The following is a 23,903-nucleotide window of genomic DNA, read 5'->3' as shown; positions in this document are numbered from 1 at the left end:
AAATCCCAACCTCATAAGATATCTATCGATCCTCTCGTAACAAGCCCCAGGGGCTTGCTTCAACCCATAGAGAGATTTCTTCAACCTGCGTTCATGTGTCTCACGATTTTGAACCTCGAACCCCTTGGGTTGTTCCACATATACTTCCTCCTTTAGCGAACCATGCAAGAAGGCAGTTTTGACATCCATCTTATGAAGTTTCCATCCTTGCGGGGCAACAAGGGCTATGATTGAAAAAATAGTGGTATATCGGGCAACTGGTGCAAATATCTCATCGTAATCTACTCCTTCCTTTTGAGAGAAGCCTCGGGCTACAAATCTGGCCTTGAATTTCTCAGCACTCCCATCAGCTCCATGCTTGATCTTTTAGATCCATTTCGAAGTGACCACAGACTTATCCTTGGGTCTAGGAACGACATCCTAGACATCATTCTTCATGATGGGTCTAGGAACCATTACGAATACCTCCCTAGTTGAGAGGGAGTGTTGAAACGTAACTAGGTTCAGTCTTCATAATGACGTGTAATTGTGGTTTTATGTAATTGATGAAAAGAAGAAAAATAAAATTATTATTATAATGCTTGTCTCATGGCTTTCATGAGCAAGGAATTTTATTTTGGTGATGGCTCCCATTGTGAACCTTTAGGATTTGTCATCTAGTCATAAAAGTCAATTTGAGTCTATGTCATGTATGAAGGACCCTTCTTGGGCATGTTATATATTTATATAAGTCCTTAAATAAGTTAGAAAGTCCTCCAAGACCAAGACAAAGTCACCTCCTTCAAGTCAGCTTCAAAAGAATAATATAAATCTCTCAAATAGACATGTCAGCTCACATCATGTCATGTCGGCTTATTTTGATGGGAAACAACTATAAATAGGGTTGTTCGTACTCCATTTCAGAGCAAAATTTCAGAGAACTTCAAACAAGAACAAGACTGCAAAAGGAAGTGCAAAATCACATAAAGGAAGCCTCTCTCCAAGTGAAGAAGGAAGGACTACAAGACAAGTTGGTTTGGGTTGTTTTAAGGGCTGATATCCATCACACGTGCGAGGAGAAGGACCATCTGCTGCAAGGGAAGCCAAGACTATATCAGTCATCATAGAAGGTTGAATCAAGCAAGAGGAGAAGTCTAGAGTGCAAGCTGAGTTGACAAGAAAGTAGCCTCCAACTAAAGTGAAGGAAATCAAGGTTACAATCTTGATGATTCACATGTGCTAGGGTTTCTGAAGGAAGCCAAGAATTGCAGGAAGCCAAAGTCTAAGGAGCAGCTAAGAAGGAAAGAAGAATCAGCGGTTTGACTATCGTTAACTCAAGGAAGGAAAGGGTCAAGCTAAGAAGCTTTATGTCTTGGTCTTGGAGAAGCAAATAGGTCAAGGGTCTTGGTCTTGGTATCCGTCAATTGAAATCTCTGTAAGAAGAAGAATTTGTTCGGGTTTTCCTCTCAAAGAGTGAGAGTGTTTGGCCCTGGCTGATAGCTTATATTCTATGTCTCTTGTCTCTTTATGGTTTATGCATTGGTAGCTATTTGATGAGGAAGAACACTAATGACCTAAATAAAAGATCTTAATCTAAAGAAGTAAAAAGCACTCACAAGCAGTTACTAATAGAAGAGAAATCACTTAATTGGTATGCCCTATATTTCTCAACACCATCAACTCTGGGAATTGCCAAGAGTATACCCTAATATGCATCCTACCCACAAGCTAAGCTTGTTGGGATTGTCACCCATTTGGCCAATGGGTGTGGTAAAGCTTGGTTGTGTGGGATCCTTGTTAGGTGTTGTCAAGTGGTAATCCCACTAACCAGAGATGAGACTTGATTGTGTGCGATTGTTGTCATGTGTTGACAAGTGGTAATTCTCCCAAAGTCTGTGGATGTAGGTGTTCTACCACTTGACTTCTTATGATAAAACTTAGTTGTGTGTTATCTTTGTCATGTGTTGACAGGTGGTAGTCCCCCCCAAGTCCGTGTCAAGGTGGGAAGATCAGTGGATATAGGGTGATAGATGAATCTCTCCTATGATGATTCTTCTTTATTAGATTGAGACATCATTGTTCCAGAGCAGAGATGAACATAGGTAAACAAATAAGGTAGAGACCTTTGTTGCAGAAAGAAATTCCTTCTTAGCTGAGAGGGAGTGTTGAAAATTGGCAGCTCAGGGATGAATTTCCTTAAATAAAATATCATTCTGACAATTTTGGAGTGACTTTCTAAAAGTAGAAAGTCATGTCTAGCATATCAAGTATGACTTTGCAAAAATAGTAAATCACCTTATCAATTAGTAATCAAGTATATTTGAAGGAAAATCACTTAACTTATCATTAATCAATCCTAATAGATCAATCTCGACCTAATCATCATCATCATCATCATTATTATCCTTTATGATACTATGATATTATTATTAAAAGGAATTACAAGCAGCTTACCTTCATCACCTCAATCACTTCACACCTCTCTCCTTGATGACTCACATGGCATTGTGTAACTTTCTCTCTCTCTCTCTCTTAACGATACACTACACTCTCTGTTATGCACTCATTAAAGACATGACATATTCCTCTTACACTCATTAAAGGCACGTCATAAAAGATTTCTCTTATGACATAAATTACTATCTCTCTCTCTATTAACTTAATGGCATAAGTTAGTAAGGTATGTGTTCCTCTCTTAATGGCTAAGTTACTAAGGCATGCGTACCTCTCCTTTATGGCATAAGTTACTAAGGCATACATTTCTCTCCTTAATGGCATGAGTTACACTCCCCTAAATGGCATATGTTACTCTTCCCCAAGGCATGCATATTTCTCCTCCTTTATGACAAGAATTCATTGCTCCTCCTATATATGTGTCTCATGTCTTCTCACTTGACTACTACTACTTGTGCATTGTGAAAGAAGAATTCAAACTTGAGAGAGAGAGTTGGAGAGACTTGAAGAAGATTGTGAGAGAGAGACTTGGAGAGTAAGAGCAGAACTTGGTGAGCCAAGGTTGATTCTATGCTTCAGTGTTTCAGTGTTGATTCAGTGGAAGGGAAGGTTGATTCAGTGTTTGCATCTGCTGCTTCTACTAGTGATCTTCATGCTACAACTTGTTCAGATTTGGGTGAACTTACTCATTCTCTTGATCTCTCATTGTACTATGTATCTCTGCTGAATAATTGATATCTAATAGAAGAAGAATCTGGTTGGGTTTTCCCCTTGTGGGTTTTTCCTTGGTCATTGGAACTAAATTCTCTGTGTCTCATTTTGTTATTGGTCGTCTTCAATTGTGCATTTTGGTTTATGTTCTACCTACAATTGCTTAACTAATATTGCAATAGAAAGAAGTTTTGGAATAAGTGATTGTTACAGTATAGAACATCAGAATTTCAACAAACAATCCTCATCTGGGCTATGGAACAAAGGCAATGCCCATCAAACAGGGTGAAGGCTAGCTTGGGGTTGTCTTGGGTCCATTTGAGCACATCATCATACAAGCCAATGCCTTGGCTTCCTAGTACAACATTGTAGCATTGGAGATGTAGCAAGTGGCATAAAACCATGTTGTATCTTGTCAAACCTAAACATGCATCTTATGAGGGCAATGCCACGTCTAGAAGGTCATGTTTCCTCTCAACAATGGGAAAAATGTCCTTTGAAAGTTGTTGGATATGTGTCAAGTCTTCCTTCAAAGGATCTCTGCTGTATGAGTAATGAACCACTTGAAACATGCTAAAATATGTAACTAGGTTCATTCTTCATAATATTTTATGTACTCTTGATTTTATGTATTTGATGTAAAAAGGAAAAGAAAAATTATTATTGTTATTTTATAGCATAGGTTTCATGCTCAAGTTTAAATTGTTTTAGGTCAAAGCACCCGTTGTATGCTTCTAGGTTTTGTTATAGAGTCAAGAAGTCAAAAGAGTCATTGTCATATGTGAAAGACTCCATTGGGCATCTTGTAACAAGTCAAAGAAATTATTTTTGAGTTATATGTGTCAAAATATCCCTCCAAGACCAAGTCGGCCTGCAGAAGACAAGTCGACCCTGTTTAGGGATATTCGAGCTCCAAGGAAAGATATATATACAAAGCATTCAACCTCATTTGTATCACTCAATCAAGCTTGTTGAAGCACTCAAGAAAGACAATAAGACCGCCAAAGAAGAAGAAGGAAGAACAATGTCTACTAGCCAAATTTCTGTCTCTATTACTTCACACATGCGAATTATAGCTAGGGTTTCTGCAGCTACAAGGACGAAAATTCTGATCTCTCAAGAAGGACCGAAATTTGAAGTGAGAAAGCTTATTTGATGGTCTATCATCCTAGAAGGAAGAAGCAACTCAAGCGAAGCAAGAAAGGAAGCCTAAAATAGCCTCTCTATCCCACACGCGCAAAGTTGCAACAATTACTGGAGGGTCGAAGTTGCAACAATCACTGGAAGGTTGAAGTTGCAGCTGTTGCTGGAGGTCCAAAATTGGTTGCTGGAAGTTGTTGAAGAAGGTTTGACTTGTTTTGACTTTGAGAAGGTAAGCTCATCAAGAAGGAAGGTTGACTTGGTCTTGGAGGGGTCTTTATCTTGGGTCTAAGGGTCTTGGAATTTGTCATTTGAAGATTCTATAAGAAGAGAAGAATTTCTTGTGGGTTTTCCTCTCTAGGAGAGGTTTTGGCCCTGGCTAGCAGCCTACATCTTGTGTCCATTTTTTCTATTGATCTTCATGTTTTGGTAGTTGTTTGATGATAAGAACACTATAATAATCAAAAGAAGAAGAAGCAAATCATAAGTACATCAAATTAAAGTAAAGAACATCACAAGCAATTATCAAAGTAAAGAGAAATCACACCTAATCTAGCTGCCCTAGATTTCTCAACATGGTATCAGAGCTAAGGTGACAAGGAAAGGCAACTTGAAGATCACTCAATTGAAAAAGGATACATAAGGGCCGAATATAAGAGGAAGAGCATCAAGAAGATCTAGTCATCACATCACAAAGACCCTATCATCTTGAAGGAAGAACTCTTGGAAGAATAAAAGAAGACCTCAAGGACCCTACCTCCATCTCAAAGAAAGAAGGACTTTACACATTTGAAGCATCTTGGGAAGCCTCCCACATTCCACATCATCATCCAAAGGAAGCAAGAAAAGCACTTCATCATCATCAAAGGAATCAAAGTGATCTCCCTCATATTGAAGAAAAGAGCAAACCTCAAGCATTTTTGAAGAAGAACATCTCTCCTAATCTTAAAGAAGAAGCATTATCATTTTGAGGAAGGAAGATCATCCCTCCCTCATTTTAAAGCTCACACTCTAGCGGAAGACATCATCATTAAGGAGGTTGCTTCATTTTTCAAGTACTTTATATTCATGTCTCAATTTACAAATCAAATGACTACTTTTTGCAAGGAAAACAATCAACTTGTTGGGACATCAAACCACGTTGCATGGAAGAAAAGAATAGATTCGATTCTCACAGAAAATGAAGTTTTTGGTTATGTCAAGGGTTCCATCACAAAGCCTCTTCAAGAACAATCTCAAGCATTATCAAAATATATGAAAGGAGAAATAAGGGCTCAAAGAATACTCATTGAATCTATCAAGGATTCTCTCATTCCCTTTGTAGTAAAATTGAAGTCATCAAAAGAGATCTATGACAAATTGGTAGAGCTATACTCTATAAGTACAACTGGGGAAATAATATCCTTAAGAACCAAATTATACAAAATGAAAGTATCAAAGGAAGAAGGGGTAGCTTCATATCTCATGAAGGTATCTCAAATTAAATATCAACTACAAGAGGTAGTAGAAACAATCTCAGATTCAAAAATGACCACTTGTGTACTCAATGCACTACCAAATGAATGGGACAACTTTGTATCAAGCATCTATGCAAAGAAGGAAGCTACACCATTCAATGATCTATGGGCATTATGTAAGATTGAAGAAACCAGATTAAAAGCAAAGAATGACGTTGAATCTAATGAGCAATCTCAAGCATTTGCAGCTATGTCAAGGAAGAAAGGAAAATTTGGGAAGTTTGAGCCTCGAAAGAGATTTAAAAAAAAAGTCGACATGTCTAAGATTCAGTATTATTAATGTAATGAATATGGGCACTTTAGTAGAAATTGTCCTAAACTCAAGAAGGGCAACAAGAAAAGGAAAGAAAGAAGTGAAGCCCACGTGACCAAAGAAGTAGAAGAACCGAAAGAGAAGAAAACAAAGAAGGAAGAATTGAAATCCTTCTACTAGTAAAGGTCTCTCATACATAAGTTTATTTTCAAGACAACAATCTTGGTAGAAAGCATTGTAATAATGGTATTATACATTGTAGCAGTATTGGGATGACATCACATTAGACGAATAAAAGGATAACAAAAGTAGCAATTTGCATGGTTGAAGCATGTCATCTAGCAAGATTGGAAGATAAGATCTCATCGCACCTTATCATCATCAAGAAAAAACATTTGTAGAAAAGGATCATCAAGATCCTCCATTTGAATCTTTGTTGAAAAGGTTCACCTCTACTTGAAAGAAGCTAGTGTTACACATATAGTCTACATTCCACCTAGTGCGGGATCCATAATTTGGAAGGATGAAGGTATGATGATAGAAACATGCAACATGATAATTTAATTGAAGTATTTTTCCATCTTCAAGCAAGGGAAAAGAAGTCTAGATGACCACATGAAGGAAAAGGTATGCATATATTTGGTAACTTTTAATAGATAGATAAAGTCATGTCATCACTTAATTGCAGATAGAATGGTTAGAATGCTCTATCTCATGAGCATGATTGAAGAAGAAAGAACTCTTCCATATGAAGAAAACATGAAGGCATAAGTTTAGCATACTACATAAAGGCATGATGGAATCAACATATTATATGACCTCCTGAAGATTATAAGGAGGTGGGCCATAAGGTTTCTAATAAAGAAGGAACCATGTATAAAGATGCTAAAAGAAGTAGTATGTGGAGAAGTTGAAAGAAAAGTTCATGAGAATTGTGAAAATTTCTGAATCTACACATAAAAATTCGTATTGCAACCACTGGTTTATCATCTCCTTCTTGTTTTTACATTCAACAAGTTATTTAAGTATTAGACAACGATAAAAACACTATTGCGGACTACACATAAATACAGATCATGAATTGAAAATAGAACGAGACAAATACACAAGGGACACCGTTATTTTTGGACAAACGTCCCTAGAAAAACCCAATGCGGGAAAATCGGTGTAGCAGCTTTGAGGGTTTTCTATTATTAAGCAGTAGTTCTGAATACAACTTTGGATGCCCTCTCAACAATCCAGTTACAGAGATAAAAATATACTGGCAAAAACCTAAGTGAGATTACCTCACTTCACCCGGCAAAATCTCTCCGTTCCGGCAATTGGACTGGCTGTCCCCGGCTTTAACTGTGCTGACCCTTCGCAGTGGTTGCATGGGCTTGTGTGGAGCACACTAGGACACTGTGTCAGCACTGTGCTTCCTCTACCTCTTGGAGCTTTGACGTCAGCCTTCTCGGCTGATCCTGCTACTCCCTGGCTGAATTCGGATTTCTGCTGGAGGGTGGCTCTACCCCAGCGCTAGAAATGCGTGGGCCCTTCTTGGCCCAACGTCAGTCTCCCTGGGTCTGCACTGCCTCCTCTGGTGTCTCTCTGCCTCTCTTTGCTGTGTATTCGAGGTCCTGGAGAAGATCCTCCAACCTCAACTATCCCTGCCCCTCTGCTACAACAAATCACTTGTTTGATTTTCTCAGCAAACCTCGCCCCAGAAAAATCGAACTAACTGATCTCTCAAGTGTATCTCCAACTGACCCTCAAGCCTCCTCTTATACTTTTCCTGTTGATGAATCAACGACCGTGATCTAATCTCTCAACGGCTAAGATTAAATTAGACTTGATCCTCGTCACTTAGAAGTTTCTCACCCATATTCTTATTGTTAAAATTGGCAACTAGGGCCAAACTCCATGTGGGTCACCTTATTTATGGCACCTGCTATTTTTCATGGATTTCTCTCTTTGAGAGGTGTAGGATTGATCTAAAGATCATTCGATTCGGACATGTATCTATGGAGCTATGAATTTATTCATATTATTGACAATTTGTCAAGGTCGGCCAGCAAGCAAATTACTCCAACTTATCCTTAACTTTGCATTATAAATAGAAGAGGTCTCAAGTCATTTGACACACACTTCTCTTATGATCTCTCTCCACTCGTTTAGGTTTGGTGGCTAGAGAGGACAAGAGGGAGAAGCCCTAGACGCAGTGAAGGAAGGGTTCTAGACGCAACATGACAAGGTGCCCTAGACGTAGTTGAAGGGAGAGACAGCTAGCCACAGTTGAAGGAGATCTGGCCACAGTCAAGGAGGCGTCATACGCAGGCCTAATACGTAGCAAAGCAAGGCTCCTATTTGTGCAAGGGTAAGGCCTAATCCACAACTATTGAGGAGCCCTAATACGCAGTCCTAAAGGTGCCCTAGCCGTAGGTCAAGAGGAGCCTTAATCTACTCTTAAGGAAGGCTCTAAGCAACTGAAATAAGAGCTCTAATCTACACTTAAGGGAGGCCCTAATCCATCGTCATAAAGGAGACTAGGACACAATCGAGGGAGGTCCTATTTGCTGTTAAGAAGAAGCTCTAATACGCAACAAACAAGGAACCCTAATTCGCTGTCCAAAGAGGCCCTAAATCCGCAGTCACAAGGAAGCCTAAAACCGCTGTCAATGGAGCCTAATACACAGTGAAGTAAAGACCCTAAGCCGCAGCAGAAGTAGCCCTAGGCCGCAGCAAGAAGGAGTCTTATCACAACATTAAGATCACTGGATAGACAACATATTTACTGTAGGTGATATCATAATAAAAGAAGCTGTTCTAGGTATGATTTACGGACTGTTTTCTAGGTTGATAAGCCACAGTCATTGAAGGAATGCATGAAAGAGATCTGCTCCATAGATCAGCATATGTTCACAGTTAGATGATTGAAAGTGCTGCTGCGTTGATGATGTTTTAAGGACTTTTATTACGGTGTTGCTATGTGCTAGGCCACCGGCCATAGCACCATAGCAAGATTACTTAGGGCTGCTCTCTTAGGACTGTTTGAAGATTATGAAGGAAGTTTAGGACAACTTTAGGTGCCCTTATCAAATCAGCCATTCATCACAGTCAAGGGAGTTTAGGGCTGCATATTGTGCCCTAACCAGAATTGCTGGAGCAACTAACAATTGGAGGAATGTTGCATCAAGACATGCTACAACACTCTTAATGATTAAAGACTATCATAATGATGTACTTTCTACTGTTGTCATAAATTCTCAGATTTGTATATTTGTAGTATCTTTCTCTTTGCTGAACTATTGAAGAATATAAGAAGAATTGATCAAGGGTTCCCCACATTGGGGTTTTCCCCTGGCTAGTGCCACATCTTGTGTCCTCTTGTCTTGGCTTGTCTTCTACTGTTTATGTTTATGTTCTATTTGTATTTTACTATCATGCTGATGTGCTTGCTAATCCGGAAATTAATATTGGGCTAATAAGAAATTTGAAGTAAATTTCTCTTAAGCATAGAACATACCAAAATTTAACATGGTATTAGAGCTGAGGTGAAGAGAAAGCCCAAGCAAGAGTGAAAGAGCAATCACCAAAGACAATTGGAAAGGACAAAAGGCTCAATGGGTTCATCATCCCACTTCCTGGCTGAAGACAAGCTCCTTGAAAAGTCTGACTATCATGGATGGAAGATGTCTCTTGATCTAATATTAGAACAACAAGAAGTGTTGGACTATGTGAAGGGTAAAATCCCTGAGCGTCCATCAAATGCACCGGCTGCTACAAAGAACAAGTACACCAAGGATGAAGTCAAAGCGAAGAAGATTATTAGAGATTCTATTGACAAGCGTTTGGTGGCTTACTATCTCTAATCTAAACACCTCCAAGGAAATCTACGACATATTGGTAAGCATGTTCAAGGGTAGTGATGCAAATCAAATTTTGTTCCTCAAAAATAAGATGAAGGATATTAAGAAGGGCAAGGACGAGGATATTCAATCCTACTTCTTAAGATCACCAAGATCAAGAATGATGTTCTATCGATTGGAGAAATCATATCTGATAGGGAACTTACTATCACTACCCTTGGAGGACTCCCATCCAAGTGGTATATATTTCGAACCACTATTCTCAATAATGATTGAATTTTGAGGTTTGAAGAATTGATGTCGAGATGCATTCAAGAAGAAACTAGGATGGTGGAGCAGGAAATGCCTTCTAATAGAGGCAACCCCATTGCTTTCTCCACTCATGCCAAAAGGAGAAACAATGTAGGGTCTAAAGGTCACTTCAATGGAAAGCCCAAATCTGAGGGTGGAAGGAAAGGCAGATGCTTTGCTTGCAATAAGTTTGGCCACTATGCGAGGGAGTGTCCAAGTAGAAGGGACACATCACATGATGATGATCACAATCATTCTAGGGGCTACTTCAACAACAATGATCGAAGGAATGACAAGGTACAATGGCAAAGGAAAAAGGAATGCAGGACATCAAGGAAATGGTCGACCCTCCAAGAAAGCAAGAAACTCTAGGTATGAAGAAACAAATGTTGTTTCTGGTAAGCAAAAGGAGTATTATCTTATATCGGCCCTCTCCACTACCTCTCTCTAGTATCTTTGCGAAATTGGCTTATTGATAGTGGTGCTTCAAGGCACTTCACCGGATACAAGGAAGTTCTCTCCAATTTGATAGAGAAGGAGACAAACTTGGAGATTATTCTTGGAGACAATGCCACCTATCCCGTAAAGGGTGTAGGGAATGATACCCTTCAATTGAATCAAGGTAACACGATTCATTTACAAGAAGTTCTATATGTCCGTGATCTCAAGAAGAACCTAGTGTCCATTTCGACAATGGAAGACAAAGGTTACAAGGTGGCATTCATCGATGGAAAGGTACGTGTCTGGAAACAGAATTTCATAGATGCTTTTACTCTTGGGTACAGGGTTGGCACTTTATATCAAGTTGCAGGAAGTCCATTGGGGACCATGTCGTGTGACCCATCTCTTCAATCTGAAGTATGGCACCAACCCATCTTCATTGTAAGGCCCTACTTGATGTGAGACAAATGGTGACAGTGTTATGGGTGAAACCACCCTAGGGCTTTGGGTTGAGAACCCCAACAGAGCAGAGGGCAAACCTCAACAAGAAATGCTCAAACAATCATAAAAAATCCTTATTCTACTAAATCAAGTAGGATTGTCCTTACTCGATATCCTTCGTTTGGGTAGATCCCGCAGGGTGCAAACCCTCAACTTCTCCCAATGTTCTTGAAACCTGAAAATTATTCAAATAGAACATACACAACAATAGAAACATAAATGATATACATGATGTTAACTTTAAATCATATGAATGAATGACTAATTATACATCAATATAAGATTCATAAATGAATTACAACACAACTTTGATGCATAAACACATTTCATATTGGAAACAGAACAACATTCCTTTTTATTGAAGTAAGCTATAGATAAGGTGGAGAAATACGACCTGAGTCTTTCTTCAGCTCCAAGCGGAACCGTCCTCCGGATCCGTCCTTTCCCGGCCTTTAGCAATCTTCCTCCATCACCAACACAAGGATATCTCAAGCAAGATGGGGGATATCTATAATTAAGGAAACAAGGGTTTCCTGAAGCTTTGGGGAGTGCAGGAGGCACAAGGATTCTTCAGACTTGATTAGGGATAATCTCACTATAGTATCAATATCTCATACTTTCTCCCTTAAGGCCTTCCCATGGAGGTTTATTTATACCTCTCCAAATTAGTTTTTTCAGTTGGGAAACAGTTAGGCCACGGGAAATAAGAGGTGAGTAACAGGTAAAACCCGTGAACTCCACCCAAAATTAAGGAAATTTATTTTTTTAAGTGTTTTAACATATGTACGTGGGTTGGGTATATGTTGACACGCGTGTACACGCTTTTATCACAGGGAAAAGTAGCGTATAGGGAATAAAACACTGTTTTTTAAGATTTTGGACCAAGTCTATAAGGAAGGGTTGCCCTAGGCCATCAACAGAGCATTAGATCTACCAAGAGTGGTAAATGGTGCTATAACAAATAGGGATGCCCGAGTTCAAAGAAGAGCATGAAGGTATATGTTCGGGATGTATCAAGGGAAAACTTACAAGTAATGGCAAGACCACAGATATGGAACAACCCGAGGAGTTTGAGGTTCATAATCAGGAATCTCATATTTGTAGGTTGAAGAAAGCTCTCTATGGTTTGAAGCAAGCATCCTCGGCTTGGTGTGAGAGGTTTGACAACTACCTGATGAAGCTAAGATTCACTAGGAGTGAAGTTGATCCGAACCTTTACTTTAAGGTTGTGGATGATAGTCCTCTCATAATGGTGCTTTATATGGATGACCTCTTTTTGACAGGTGCAGACCCTCTCATTTACAAACGTAAGAGGGAGTTGGATTCCGAATTTGAAATGGTGGACTGCAAGCCTGTGACTACCCCAATGGAGCTTAACTTTAAGAAGTTATGCGGTAGTGCTACCGGACCTGAATTGGGAAATGGCTTTGAGTTTCGTCAACTCATAGTAACATTGATGTTCTTGAACTCCCGTCCGGATATATGTTTTGTAGTTAGCATGTTGAGCCTCATCACTCACATTGGATTGGTGCCAAGAATCTTCTAAGATATCTTCGGGGCACAATCTCTCATGGACTAAGATACACTGCCAGAGCTGTGAGGCTGCATGGTTATTCTGATACTGATTGAGCAGGCAGCATGGTGGATCGCAAAAGACTTCTGAGTGTTGTTTCTCTTTGGGTTCTGCTTCGATATCCTGGATGAGTAGGAAGCATAAGTTGGTTGCGTTGAGCACTGCTGAGGCTGGATACATAGCTACGAGTATGGCCTTGTGTGAAGCTGTCTGGTTGGAGAAGCCCTTCAGTGAGCTGTCTGGACACGTGCTGGATACCACCGTGATCCTCTGTGACAACCAGAGTGGGATTCGATTGTTGGAGAATTCTGTATTTCATGATCGCTCCACGCACATAGACATCAGGTACCACTTTATTCGGGATATGGTACAACAAGGAGCAATAAGGCTCCATCACATTGGGACTGATGTGCATGTCACCGATATTCTGATGAAGCCCCTGGGAAAGGTCAATTTCTTGACTTTCTGAGAACGACTAGGAATCGTGGAGAGACCCTCTCCCGAGGGTCCTGAATGATATGGATATTGAGGTCTGGGAGCCCTGGGGGGCTTGGGGTACTTCTTGGAGCAATGAGCAACCATAGGGTGAGTGGCTTAGCCTTCCCCTAGTGGTTTGCTATGTAGGCAGGATGAGTGGTTCATCCTTCTCTTACCGAGACACAATCATAGGGTGAGTGGTTCATCCTTCCCCTAGTGATTTGTTGTGTACAGGGTGAGTGGTTCAACGTTCCCTTGGGATACCTCGTGGCGACATGTAGGCAGGATGAGTGGTTCATCCTTCTCCTGCTGAGACATCCTACCCATGCAAGTCTGGGACTCATGGGAAGTACCTCGCATCTGGCCAATCAATAGGGAAATGAGGATAGGGACCATAGTACTACCGATGGACGCATCATGTACTATCATACTCCCTATGCTAGGAGATATTTATCTGGGATCATTTGGAATTGACTTAGGGTTAGTAAGAGTGGTATGGTACACTCTCTTTATTTGGAACTGATTTCGGATCAGTAAGAGTGGTTTGAAACACTCTCTTTATATGAGACTGACTTCGGGTCTGTAGAGAATGGTATGATTCATTCTCAATCACTTCTTCATAGTTCAGTAGAGCAGAGCAGTGCAGGGAACTGCATTGATGGCAAAGATAATACAATCTGGCAGATGAATTAGCAGATGGAGTTCTCCCTAATTGAGAGGGAGTGTTAAAATTGGCAACTCGAGCCAAACTCCATGTGGGTCACCTTATTTATGGCAGCTGATATTTTTCTTGGATTTCTCTCTTCGAGAGGTGTAGGATTGATCTAAAGATCATCCGATTGCGACATGTATTTATGGGGATATGAATTTGTTCATATTATTGACAATTTGTCAAGGTCGACCAGCAAGCAAATTACCCTAACTTATCTTCAACATTGCATTATAAATAGAAGAGGCCTCAAGTCATTTGACACACACTTCTCTTATGATCTCTCTCCACTTGTTTGGGTTTGGTGGCTAAGAGGGAGAAGCCCTAACGCAGTGAAGGAAGGGTTTTAGACACAACAAGACAAGGTGCCCTAGATGCAGTTGAAGGGAGAGACACCTAGCCGCAGTTGAACGAGATTTGGCTGCAGTCAAGGAGGCCTCATAAGCAAGCCTAATGCGTAGCAAAGGAAGGCTCCTATTCGTGCAAAGGTAAGGCCTAATCACAACTATTGAGGAGCCCTAATATGCAGTCCTAAAGGTGCCCTAGCCGCAGATCAAGAGGAGCCTTAATCTGCTCTTAAGGAAGGCTCTAAGAAGCTAAACAAAGAGCTCTAATCTACACTTGAGGGAGGCCCTAATCCACTGTCATAAAGGAGACTATGACGCAGTCAAGGGAGGTCCTATTTGCTATCAAGAAGAAGCTCCAATACGCAGCAAACAGGGAGCCCTAATTCGCTGTCTAAAGAGGCCCTAAATCCGCAGTCACAAGGAAGCCTAAAACCGCTGTCAATGGAGCCCTAATACATAGTGAAGTAAAGACCCTAAGCCGCAGTAGAAGTAGCCCTAGGCCGCAACAAGAAGGAGTCTTATCACAACATTAAGATGCCTAGATAGACAACATATTTGTTGTAGGTGACAGCGTAATAAAGGAAGTTGTTCTAGGTATGATTTAAGGACTGTTTGCTAGGTTGATAAGCCACAATCATTGAAGGAATGCATTGAAGAAATATGCTCCATAGATCAGCATATGTTCACAGTTAGATGCTTGAAAGTGCTGATGCGTTGATAATGTTTTAAGGACATTTATTATAGTGTTGCTATGTGCTAGGCCATCGACCATAGCACGATAGTTGAAAGGACCGTAAAGCCAATGTAAATACAGTAAAGGGGTTTTTATCATGAGCCTGTAATTAATTTCCTGAAATTTTACAAAATTAATTAACAGAACTGCTAAGGGTACCTACCTGTGCACCTGCAGTTGATGATGCCTCCAGCTACCCTGTGCAGCTGCGGTGGATGATGCATCCAACTACCATGCTTCGGTTACCAAAAGATCGAATCCACCCAGCCAAACTAAGTAGAACCTCGCTACTCAGTTCAATAAGCTTCTTAGTTGAAGCAGACTGTTCCCCCATGCCTAGAAACCTCAGAACAATCTGCGCTCTTCCTGTTGGTAACTCCAGTTTATGGATGTCCTCCCTTCTTCACAGTTTCCCCTTCCTTCGTTCTTTTCCTTCCTCCCCGCCCCCTTTCAAAATTCTTTTCTGTGGTTTATATCTTGTTTCTTGGCAGTGGCTGCTCTTCCATCAGCAACCCACTGCTTTGCCTCCTGGTGACACCCTTCCATGTCACGTATCATATATATTTCTTTTATGCTCACGTATCATATATATTTCTTTTATGATTTAATAAATTATATTTCTTTTATGATTTAGTAAAATATATTTCTTTTATGGCTTAGTAAAGTACTTCTTTTTAATATAAAGATCATAAGGTTATACTAAGTACCTTACTTTTAATTAATTTATTATATTATTATTATAATTTTATTAATAATCTAAAATATATAATTATATAACCATCTTTTAGGATTTAGCTTAATTTTTAACATCTATCCTTTTATAGTTATGTTTACATTATACATTTTAAATTTAGTATCTACCCATTAATCATGATACATTAAGCAATATGGGTGTTGATGGGTGAATAGAACTTCTATTTGAAGAAGTGTCATGATATTTAATACTTATAGTTAATTTAGTATATAAATACTAGTGCGGTGTATGCGACACATGCATATGTAGCTATCATATGCATGCATCGTATGCCTGCTATTATTCTTGTGTTCTCTATATTTATAGATAGGTCGTTACATACACAACCCCTTAAGAAAAATTCGTCCGGAAGTTAGAGTTTTTATTTTATATGATTACTTATGATAACAATTAGTACATTCTTCTTAGGATTGTAAATCGAGGTTAAATTATTATTTAATGTGAAGACACTATAAAATTGGTGTTTTGAATACTTCTAAGTTTATAACTTTAATGAATATGCTTTACCTCAATCAGGTCCCCAAGCTATTACAAAATCATCCTATCCTTCCTAATCTCTTCCGCTCCATCCTATCCGTCCTCTACTAGAGTATGCCATGGCGTCAGTTATACTGACCTAACCATTCATAAACTCTAAGGATGACAGCGTCGGCTATACCGACCTGATTCCCAGTAGGCATCTAGCAGTCATCATCACACGTCTAGGGGAGCGTGATTCGCACAGTTCTCCCATGACTCCAGGGTTCAGAGGATAAACGGTGGGCAACACCTCCACCCCTCCCAGTAGAATTAGGGTTAATACCCTATCATGGAATCTCTTTGAGCCTTAATTGTTTTGAGGTTTCTGTCATCACGTGGTCATTTTGGTAACGGATATTATCTGCAATCATAAACACTTGTCCATGCATTTATAAAATGTGCATTAACATATTCAAAAACAAATAGATTAGGTATAATGTACACATGTCAACGACAGTATAACATACTTTGCCATATTCTATTCATGTCATTAACTTTCATATTAAAATGTAATCATTCTTTGATTCTATCTCATCAATCATATTGATATGCATAAATGAAACAAAATTATAATATCTTAATTCCCATTGGAAGCAAAATTACTCAAATATTTTAAACTTTACTTTGATAACTATAAGACGATTTCTGAGTTGTCGAACTCTACGTTCCAGTGTACGTAATGGTTCGACCGATATGGTTCCTTCGTCCGATACTTGCAGTTCCTTCTATTGAAGGTTATGAGATTGGTCAGCGATGTAATGTCTAAATACAGATACATGAAATACATTATGAACTTTATGCAAGTGAGGTGGCAGTGCAAGACAATAGGCGACAAGTCCGACTCTTTCCATGACTTTAAATAGTCCAATAAATCGGGGTGATAATTTTGTTCCTTTTCCGAATCGGATAGTACTTTTATTCGGTTTGATGCGGATGAAAACCTGATCCCCTACTTCATACTTCCTATCAGTTCTGTGGGCATCAGCATAACTCTTTTGTCTATCCTGTGCTTCCTTTAACCACTGTCTAATTTGTTTTACCTGCTCTTCCATTTCTTGGATTAATTCTGGTCCTATTATCACTCGATCTTCTAACCTGTCCCAACTTAACGGTGTTCTGCAAGGTCTGCCGTATAATGCTTCAAATGGAGGCATTCCGATTGAACTGTGGTAACTGTTATTGTATGCAAATTCGACTAAGGATAAGTACTTTTCCCAGTGTGATTGCTGATCCATAACATACATCCTCAACATATCTTCAAGTACTTGATTTACCCTTTTTGTTTGCCCATCAGTTTCAGGATGATAAGCTGCGCTCAAATTTAATTGAGTTCCTAAGGCTGACTACATGGAAGTTCAAAATCTTGAAGTAAATCGTGAATCTCTATCTGATATAATCTTCTTAGGTATTCCATGAAATTTGATAATTTCATTTATGAATACTCGAGCTACGTCAACAACTTCGTAAGTATCTCTTACGGGAATGAAATGGGCGCTTTTCGTTAATTTATCCACTACTACCAGAATGGCATTGTGTCTTTGAGAAGTAAGAGGTAGTCTAGTGATGAAATCCATGGAAATGATCTCCCATTTGGTCATAGGAATGTCGTGAGGTTGTAAGAGACCCACTGGATGACAATGATCTGCTTTTACTTGTTGACATTCCAAACATTTTGCAACAAATTGAACGATATCGCGTTTCATGCCTGACCAGAAGAAGAGTTTCTTAGTATCCGTATACATTTTCTTTACTCCAGGATGTGCACAATATACTGCTCTGTGGGCTTCCTTAAGGATGGTGTCTCGAAGATCCCTATTATCAGGAATATACATCCTTCCATGAAATCGTAAGATTCCATCATCTTCTAGTTCATATCCTTCAAATTGAGATTCTTTCGGCTTTTTACTATCAAGACTAGATCTTACCTTTAAATACCAGCTATCTTTTATGAGATGTTCTAGTACTCGTTGCCTTAAGTCTACTTTGATAGGTATGAGGGAGAATATCTGGGGTCTTCTGCTTAAAGCATCTGCCACTACATTTTCTTTTCCTTTAATATATGATATTCCAAAGTCATATTCACTTAGGAATTCACTCCATCGTCTTTGTCTGGCATTTAAGTCTCTTTGGGTGAACAAATATTGAAGACTTTGATGGTCGCTTTTAAGCGTAAAACTTTGCCCTACTAGATAATGTCTCCAAATCTTTAAAGCTAGTACTACAGCGGCTAACTCTAAATCGTGAGTAGCATAGAGTTCTTCATGAGGTTTTAACTTTCTGGAGACATATGCTATTACTCCTCTATCCTGCATTAATACTGCACCTAATCCATGTTTGGATGCATCAGTACATACTGTAAAAGCTTTGTCCATATCAGGGACTCTTAAGATTGGTGCACTGGTCAGTAGTCTTTTGAGTTCAGAGAATGCTTTGTTACATTCCTCAGTCCATTCATACTTAATACCTTTACGCTGAAGGGTTGTAATCGGCTTTGCAATTTTAGAGAATCCTTCCACAAATCTTCGGTAGTAATCGGCTAAACCCATAAAGCTTCGTACTTCATGTGCGTTTTTCGGTATTGGCCATTCCATGATTGCTTTTACCTTCTCAGGGTCTACTGAGATCCCTTCACCTGATATGATATGACCTAAGTAATGAATCTTTTCCTGAAAAAACGAACATTTTCCATACAACTGATGTTTTCGGAGGCAAGACAACACTATTTGTAAATGATTTTCATGCTTTTTTTCATTCTTGGAATAGATGAGTATATCATCTAAAAAGACTTGTACAAATTGATCAAGATACTTGCAGAAAACACTGTTCATAAGATTCATGAATACTGCTGGTGCATTTGTTAATCCAAATGGTACCACAGTAAATTCATAATGTCCAAAACGTGTCCGGAATGCAGTCTTAGAAATATCGCTTTCTGAAATCCTTAGCTGATGATAGCCTGATCGAAGATCAATTTTTGAAAAGACAACAACTCCTTTCATTTGATCGAAAATATCATCAATTCGAGGCATAGGATATCGATTCTTTACTGTAGCTCGATTCAAGTCTCGATAATCTATGCATAATCTTAAGGATCCATCTTTCTTTTTGACAAAAATTACAGGAGCACCCCAAGATGATATACTGGGTCGAATATGTCTTATATCCAATAATTCCTTCAACCGAATTTGTAATTCTTGATGTTCTGGAACTGTCATTCTATAAGGTGTTTTAAAGATTGGTTGAGTAGCAGGGTTCAATTCAATTGTGAGATCTAGCTCTCTTACAGGGGGTAATCTTGGTAATTCCTTTGGAAATACATTCGGAAATTCGGTTAACACCAGATATTGTTCTAAGGATGGTCCTTTTTCTTTACTTACTTCTTGAATTACATATGCTTGACAACCTTTTCTTAAGAAACGCTTCATTTTAATTGCAGATATGTAGCATAAAGATATTTTTCTCTTGATTCCTTGAATCTGAATCGCTTCTCCTTCATCATTTATACCTAGAATTCTTTTCCCATAACAGTCTACCCAAGCTTGATGAGCTTCTAGCCAATCCATACCTATGACAAGATCATAAGTTCCTAAGGCTGTGACATAAACTTTCAGTTTAGTCGTATAGACCCCTAGGTCAATTTTGCATTGATCCACACTTAAGTCTACGGATTGGAGTTTTCCTGAGGCCATTTCTACCTGTCTGAAATCATTTTGTCTGCGAGCTGCCAACCCACATTTGTTTAATGCATATGACGAAATGAAACTATCTGTGGCACCAGTATCAAATAAGATTTTGAGTTTTATACCATTAATAATACCTGAAGATTCCACTACAGTGGATTGATGTGTTGCTTGGTCGTTGTTGACTAATGCATGAATTCTATGATTGCCTTGATTATTTGATATTGGTTCCTTTCCAGTCCTATGCAATATACTTGATGAAGCTTCTGGACAATCACGTTGAAAATGCGGTCCTCCACATCCCCAACAATTAACCTGTGTTGGTCCTCTTGAATCAGGACGTGAATTTCTAGATAAAGAGCTTCGTCCTCTCATGTTGCTTCCTCTCGAATTTCTTCCTCTATTAGCAGTTCCACGAGATGTCCATGGACTGGTGTTTGATGATTCAGCGGCTATAGTATTAACTGCCATGGGAGCTCTTGTTCCTACATTTCTTGGGATAAATCTATTACCATAAGGTGGTCTTGAGCTACCTCCCTTGAAGGAATTTCGGGGAGTCCTTCTTGGAAATCTTGATTGTAAAGGTTCTGTTGGCCCTACATCCTTTTTGATTCCTAGATGTTCTTCTTTTGCGTAACGGCCACGTTCTACCGCTTCAACGACTGAGGATGGTTTCCACATGCTCACCAAGGCCCTGATGCGAGGATTTAACCCAAATATGAAGCGTTCAGCTTGACGTTCATCAGAATCTAAGTAGTGAATGTATTTTACAAGCTCCATAAACCTTATCTCATATTCTTCCACTGTTTTATTACCTTGAACTAATGTATGAAAGGCTCTGGCTTGTTGTTGTTGAAAATATGGAGGTAAATACTTTGCGTGAAATCTTTCCTCGAACAATTCCCAAGGGACATTATCCGTTGTGAGGTGTAGTTGTTTTTCCAGATTTCCCCACCAAATCAAGGCACTTTCCTTTAACTGAAATACAACAATTTTTGTTTTTGCAGAAGAAGAATATTCTCTTCATCTAAAACATCTGTTCATTCCTTCTAACCATGCGTCAACACGTTCTCCTACTCGACCTCCTGAAAATTCTGGGACTTTAATTTTCTAAAGCTCCCTAGAAATATCTTCTTTTGATCTTTTATGCTCAAAATTCTTTGGTTCCGCTGAATTGGTTGCTAAGGGTTGAAGTTCTTCTTTGGTCTTAGCCATAGTTGACCCTTTTAATGTTTCCAATAAGGCTTCCAATGAGTTCATTATCACGGTCAACTCTGGTGCTGGAGCGATTGGTGTTGATGATGGTCTCGATGGAGACGATGATGATGGTGGTGGCGACGGGGATGATGATGATGACAGTGATGGTGCCTGACCGCGTCGTCGTCACTCATATGTCCTTACCATTGTAATGTTTCCTGTATACATAATAAAATTTTGTAAAAGTTTGAGGTATACATTCGGATTTAACATATAGTTTTTTTTTGCAATTTCACATTCATAAACGGGTATAGTTTTTTTGCTATTTTTATTTGCTAGGCAGATCTTACTGGTACCAAGGTCAAGGAGGATGGTCTCGCGACCTCCTTGTCCTAATGCAGGAAATTCTATCCTAATATGTAGTAATGCTACCATCCTTGTCCTAATGCAGGGTATTCTATTCTAATATGTAATAATGCTTCTTTCTCTTTTTTTTTTTTAAATATTATAGTTTGTTTTTATTTATGAAAACATATCTGATAACATCAAGGCTATATTTCGAAAGAAGCGTATGGTTATTAATTCCCAAGGTAGAACATCGGAAATTAACTACTAAATAACATTCACATAATTAAAATATTAAATGCCTCGGTACGATGAACATCATCAACATACCCATCACAACTCAAACTAACCATTACCTTTAAAGAAGGACACACATAGTTATAATGTTGAATATGTTACTTAGATGTATACTATCGGGATAAGATTTAAGTGGGGAATTACACCATGTGGCACCCCAAATGAGAAATTGATATCCTTGAAACAAACTTCTTAAAAAGGGAATGTCAAAAACTTTTCATTAAGTCTAAGATTAAGGTGCCCCTCTTGTTTATCCCATGCTTTTTTGATAAAAAAAAAAGGAATTGTATTCAAATATACTTGACTCTCAAATTACTAATAAAACAAAATGACATTCATGCAATCTTTCCTGCTGGTCAAACTAATAAGGGGAAAATAGTTTTAAAATGCCTCAACCAAAAGTTCCTTGCAGCACACCCAATACAAAAACCCAAAGCAAATACTTCACTTGATTTTTAAACTATTTAAAACTTCAATTAATATTTTGTATCAAATTAGTATATTTTTATCACCTCTCATATATATAAATATATATGAACTTAATAAAAGTGTCTTGAAAAGGCAAAATCATTTTTGTTTACTTTTTATTTTAATTAATTTTTTTTAAAAAAGGAGATTACTTCTCAACTATTGTCAAGGTAAAAATAATATACTACTCTATCATTGGCAAACCAAGGAAATATTATTTTGAATGTAAAATTCACTCAATTACTTAAATGGCCTACATTTGTTTACCTTAACTTTATTATTTCCTTAAATTGAATGATAATATCATTTTTTTAGAACATTCCATCGGATTCGAATTGGTGCGTTATTATAGATTAGATACCTCATATACTTGACTCAATCCTTTGGCTAATACCCGAGAAGTGTAGTCGTGTTCTTATTAGGAGAAGCCCAGTCACGGTCTCGACTAGCGGTGACCTGCCTCTCGGTGCCACTCGACGTATGGACCCGTGGCACTATGCCTCAACACGTCAGCAGTTTAAACCTGCGTGGTATGTTTGTAAGTCGTAGTGCTGGTAAGCTAGAGGTGCCGTGTTCAATCTGCACCAATGCCAAAATAATTAAAATATATATAAGACATAGCGCTGATGAGTGGGAGGTATTGAGTTCAAACCGCGAAAATGTCGTGGCGTGTCGGTTAAGGCGTAGAATTGGTTCCGGGCAGGTCACGGGTTCAAACTGCCGGACCTCCAAAATCTTAAAATATATAAGACTTAATTTATAGAATTACCATATAATTACATATGGTAATATTTAAGTTATACGAGAAGAGAAGACGGTGCACGTATGGCATAGACAACGAGCTCAAGAGCTTTCATGCGAAAGAAGAGGAGCTTTATTTCTATGATGCATTCTGTTTTCCATGGGAGAAGGATAGGCATTATCGCATGATTCGAAAGCTCGAACAGAAGTACTACCGCGACCAGGGCTTAGAGAAAGCATTCATCGATCCAGATGAGCCTTTGAAGCCGGACGCTCACAAACCTAAGCCCAAAATCCTCAATAAAATCGCGAAAAATGTACACTCAGAAGAAAACAATGATTAAGACAGAAATGAAGCGGCGCAGACACCATCCATCAAAATTAGTGAGGAGGATGGGGATGCATTATTGCCAAAGAGGATCTCATCCCAATCGGAAAAATTCTTGTAGCAGCAACACCAATTGACTCAAATTCGGATGATAGTGGCATGAAGGGTTTATCTGAGAAGAAGAAGAAGAAGAAGGGCTACAACAGTTTGTGAAGTCCCTCAGAAGCGTCGAAACACCCAATTTGGACGGAGCGACGGCGGGAGATGCTATGCCCTATTTACTCATCTCGATGTTTGAGCTTCCCGCTAGATGGGATGGCCCCTCAGGAACTATGCTTCTCATTGACAAGCCTAAAGGCTGGACTTCATTTACTGTTTGTGGAAAGTTGTGTCGCTTGATTAAAGTAGAGAAGGTTGGACATGCAGGAACTCTTGACCCGATGGCAATTGGTTTATTGATTGTTTGAGTCGGTAGCATAGATTTTCGGTGATGAATATGGTACAAGAAGGGTTTCCAGTTCCCTTTTTCAAAGCAGTTTGATGCTAACGCTGAAATAAACATTTGCATCCATAGCTACAGTTCGTACTTTTATTTAGAAA

At 39.0% G+C, this 23,903-nt stretch overlaps 1 protein-coding gene across 1 annotated transcript in view; it reads left to right on the top strand.

The window, feature by feature from the left end:
• LOC149252550 (uncharacterized) overlaps positions 1 to 23,319 on the top strand; it is a 152,484-nt gene extending 129,165 nt beyond the window's left edge. The window contains exon 6 of the mRNA XM_089454182.1: positions 23,032 to 23,319. Within this exon, the coding sequence (XP_089310308.1) occupies positions 23,032 to 23,319 (288 nt within the window). The remainder of the gene's footprint in view (positions 1 to 23,031) is intronic.
• Positions 23,320 to 23,903: the final 584 nt, after the last annotated feature.

Source organism: Pinus tabuliformis, chromosome 7 (assembly GCF_031772625.1).
Source record: "Pinus tabuliformis cultivar Carrire ecotype Pingquan chromosome 7, CPIR1, whole genome shotgun sequence".
In the NCBI taxonomy this organism is placed as follows: Eukaryota; Viridiplantae; Streptophyta; class Pinopsida; order Pinales; family Pinaceae; genus Pinus; species Pinus tabuliformis.
The sequence above is the reverse complement of the archived record's forward strand: the minus strand, read 5'-3'. Positions and strand labels throughout refer to the sequence as shown.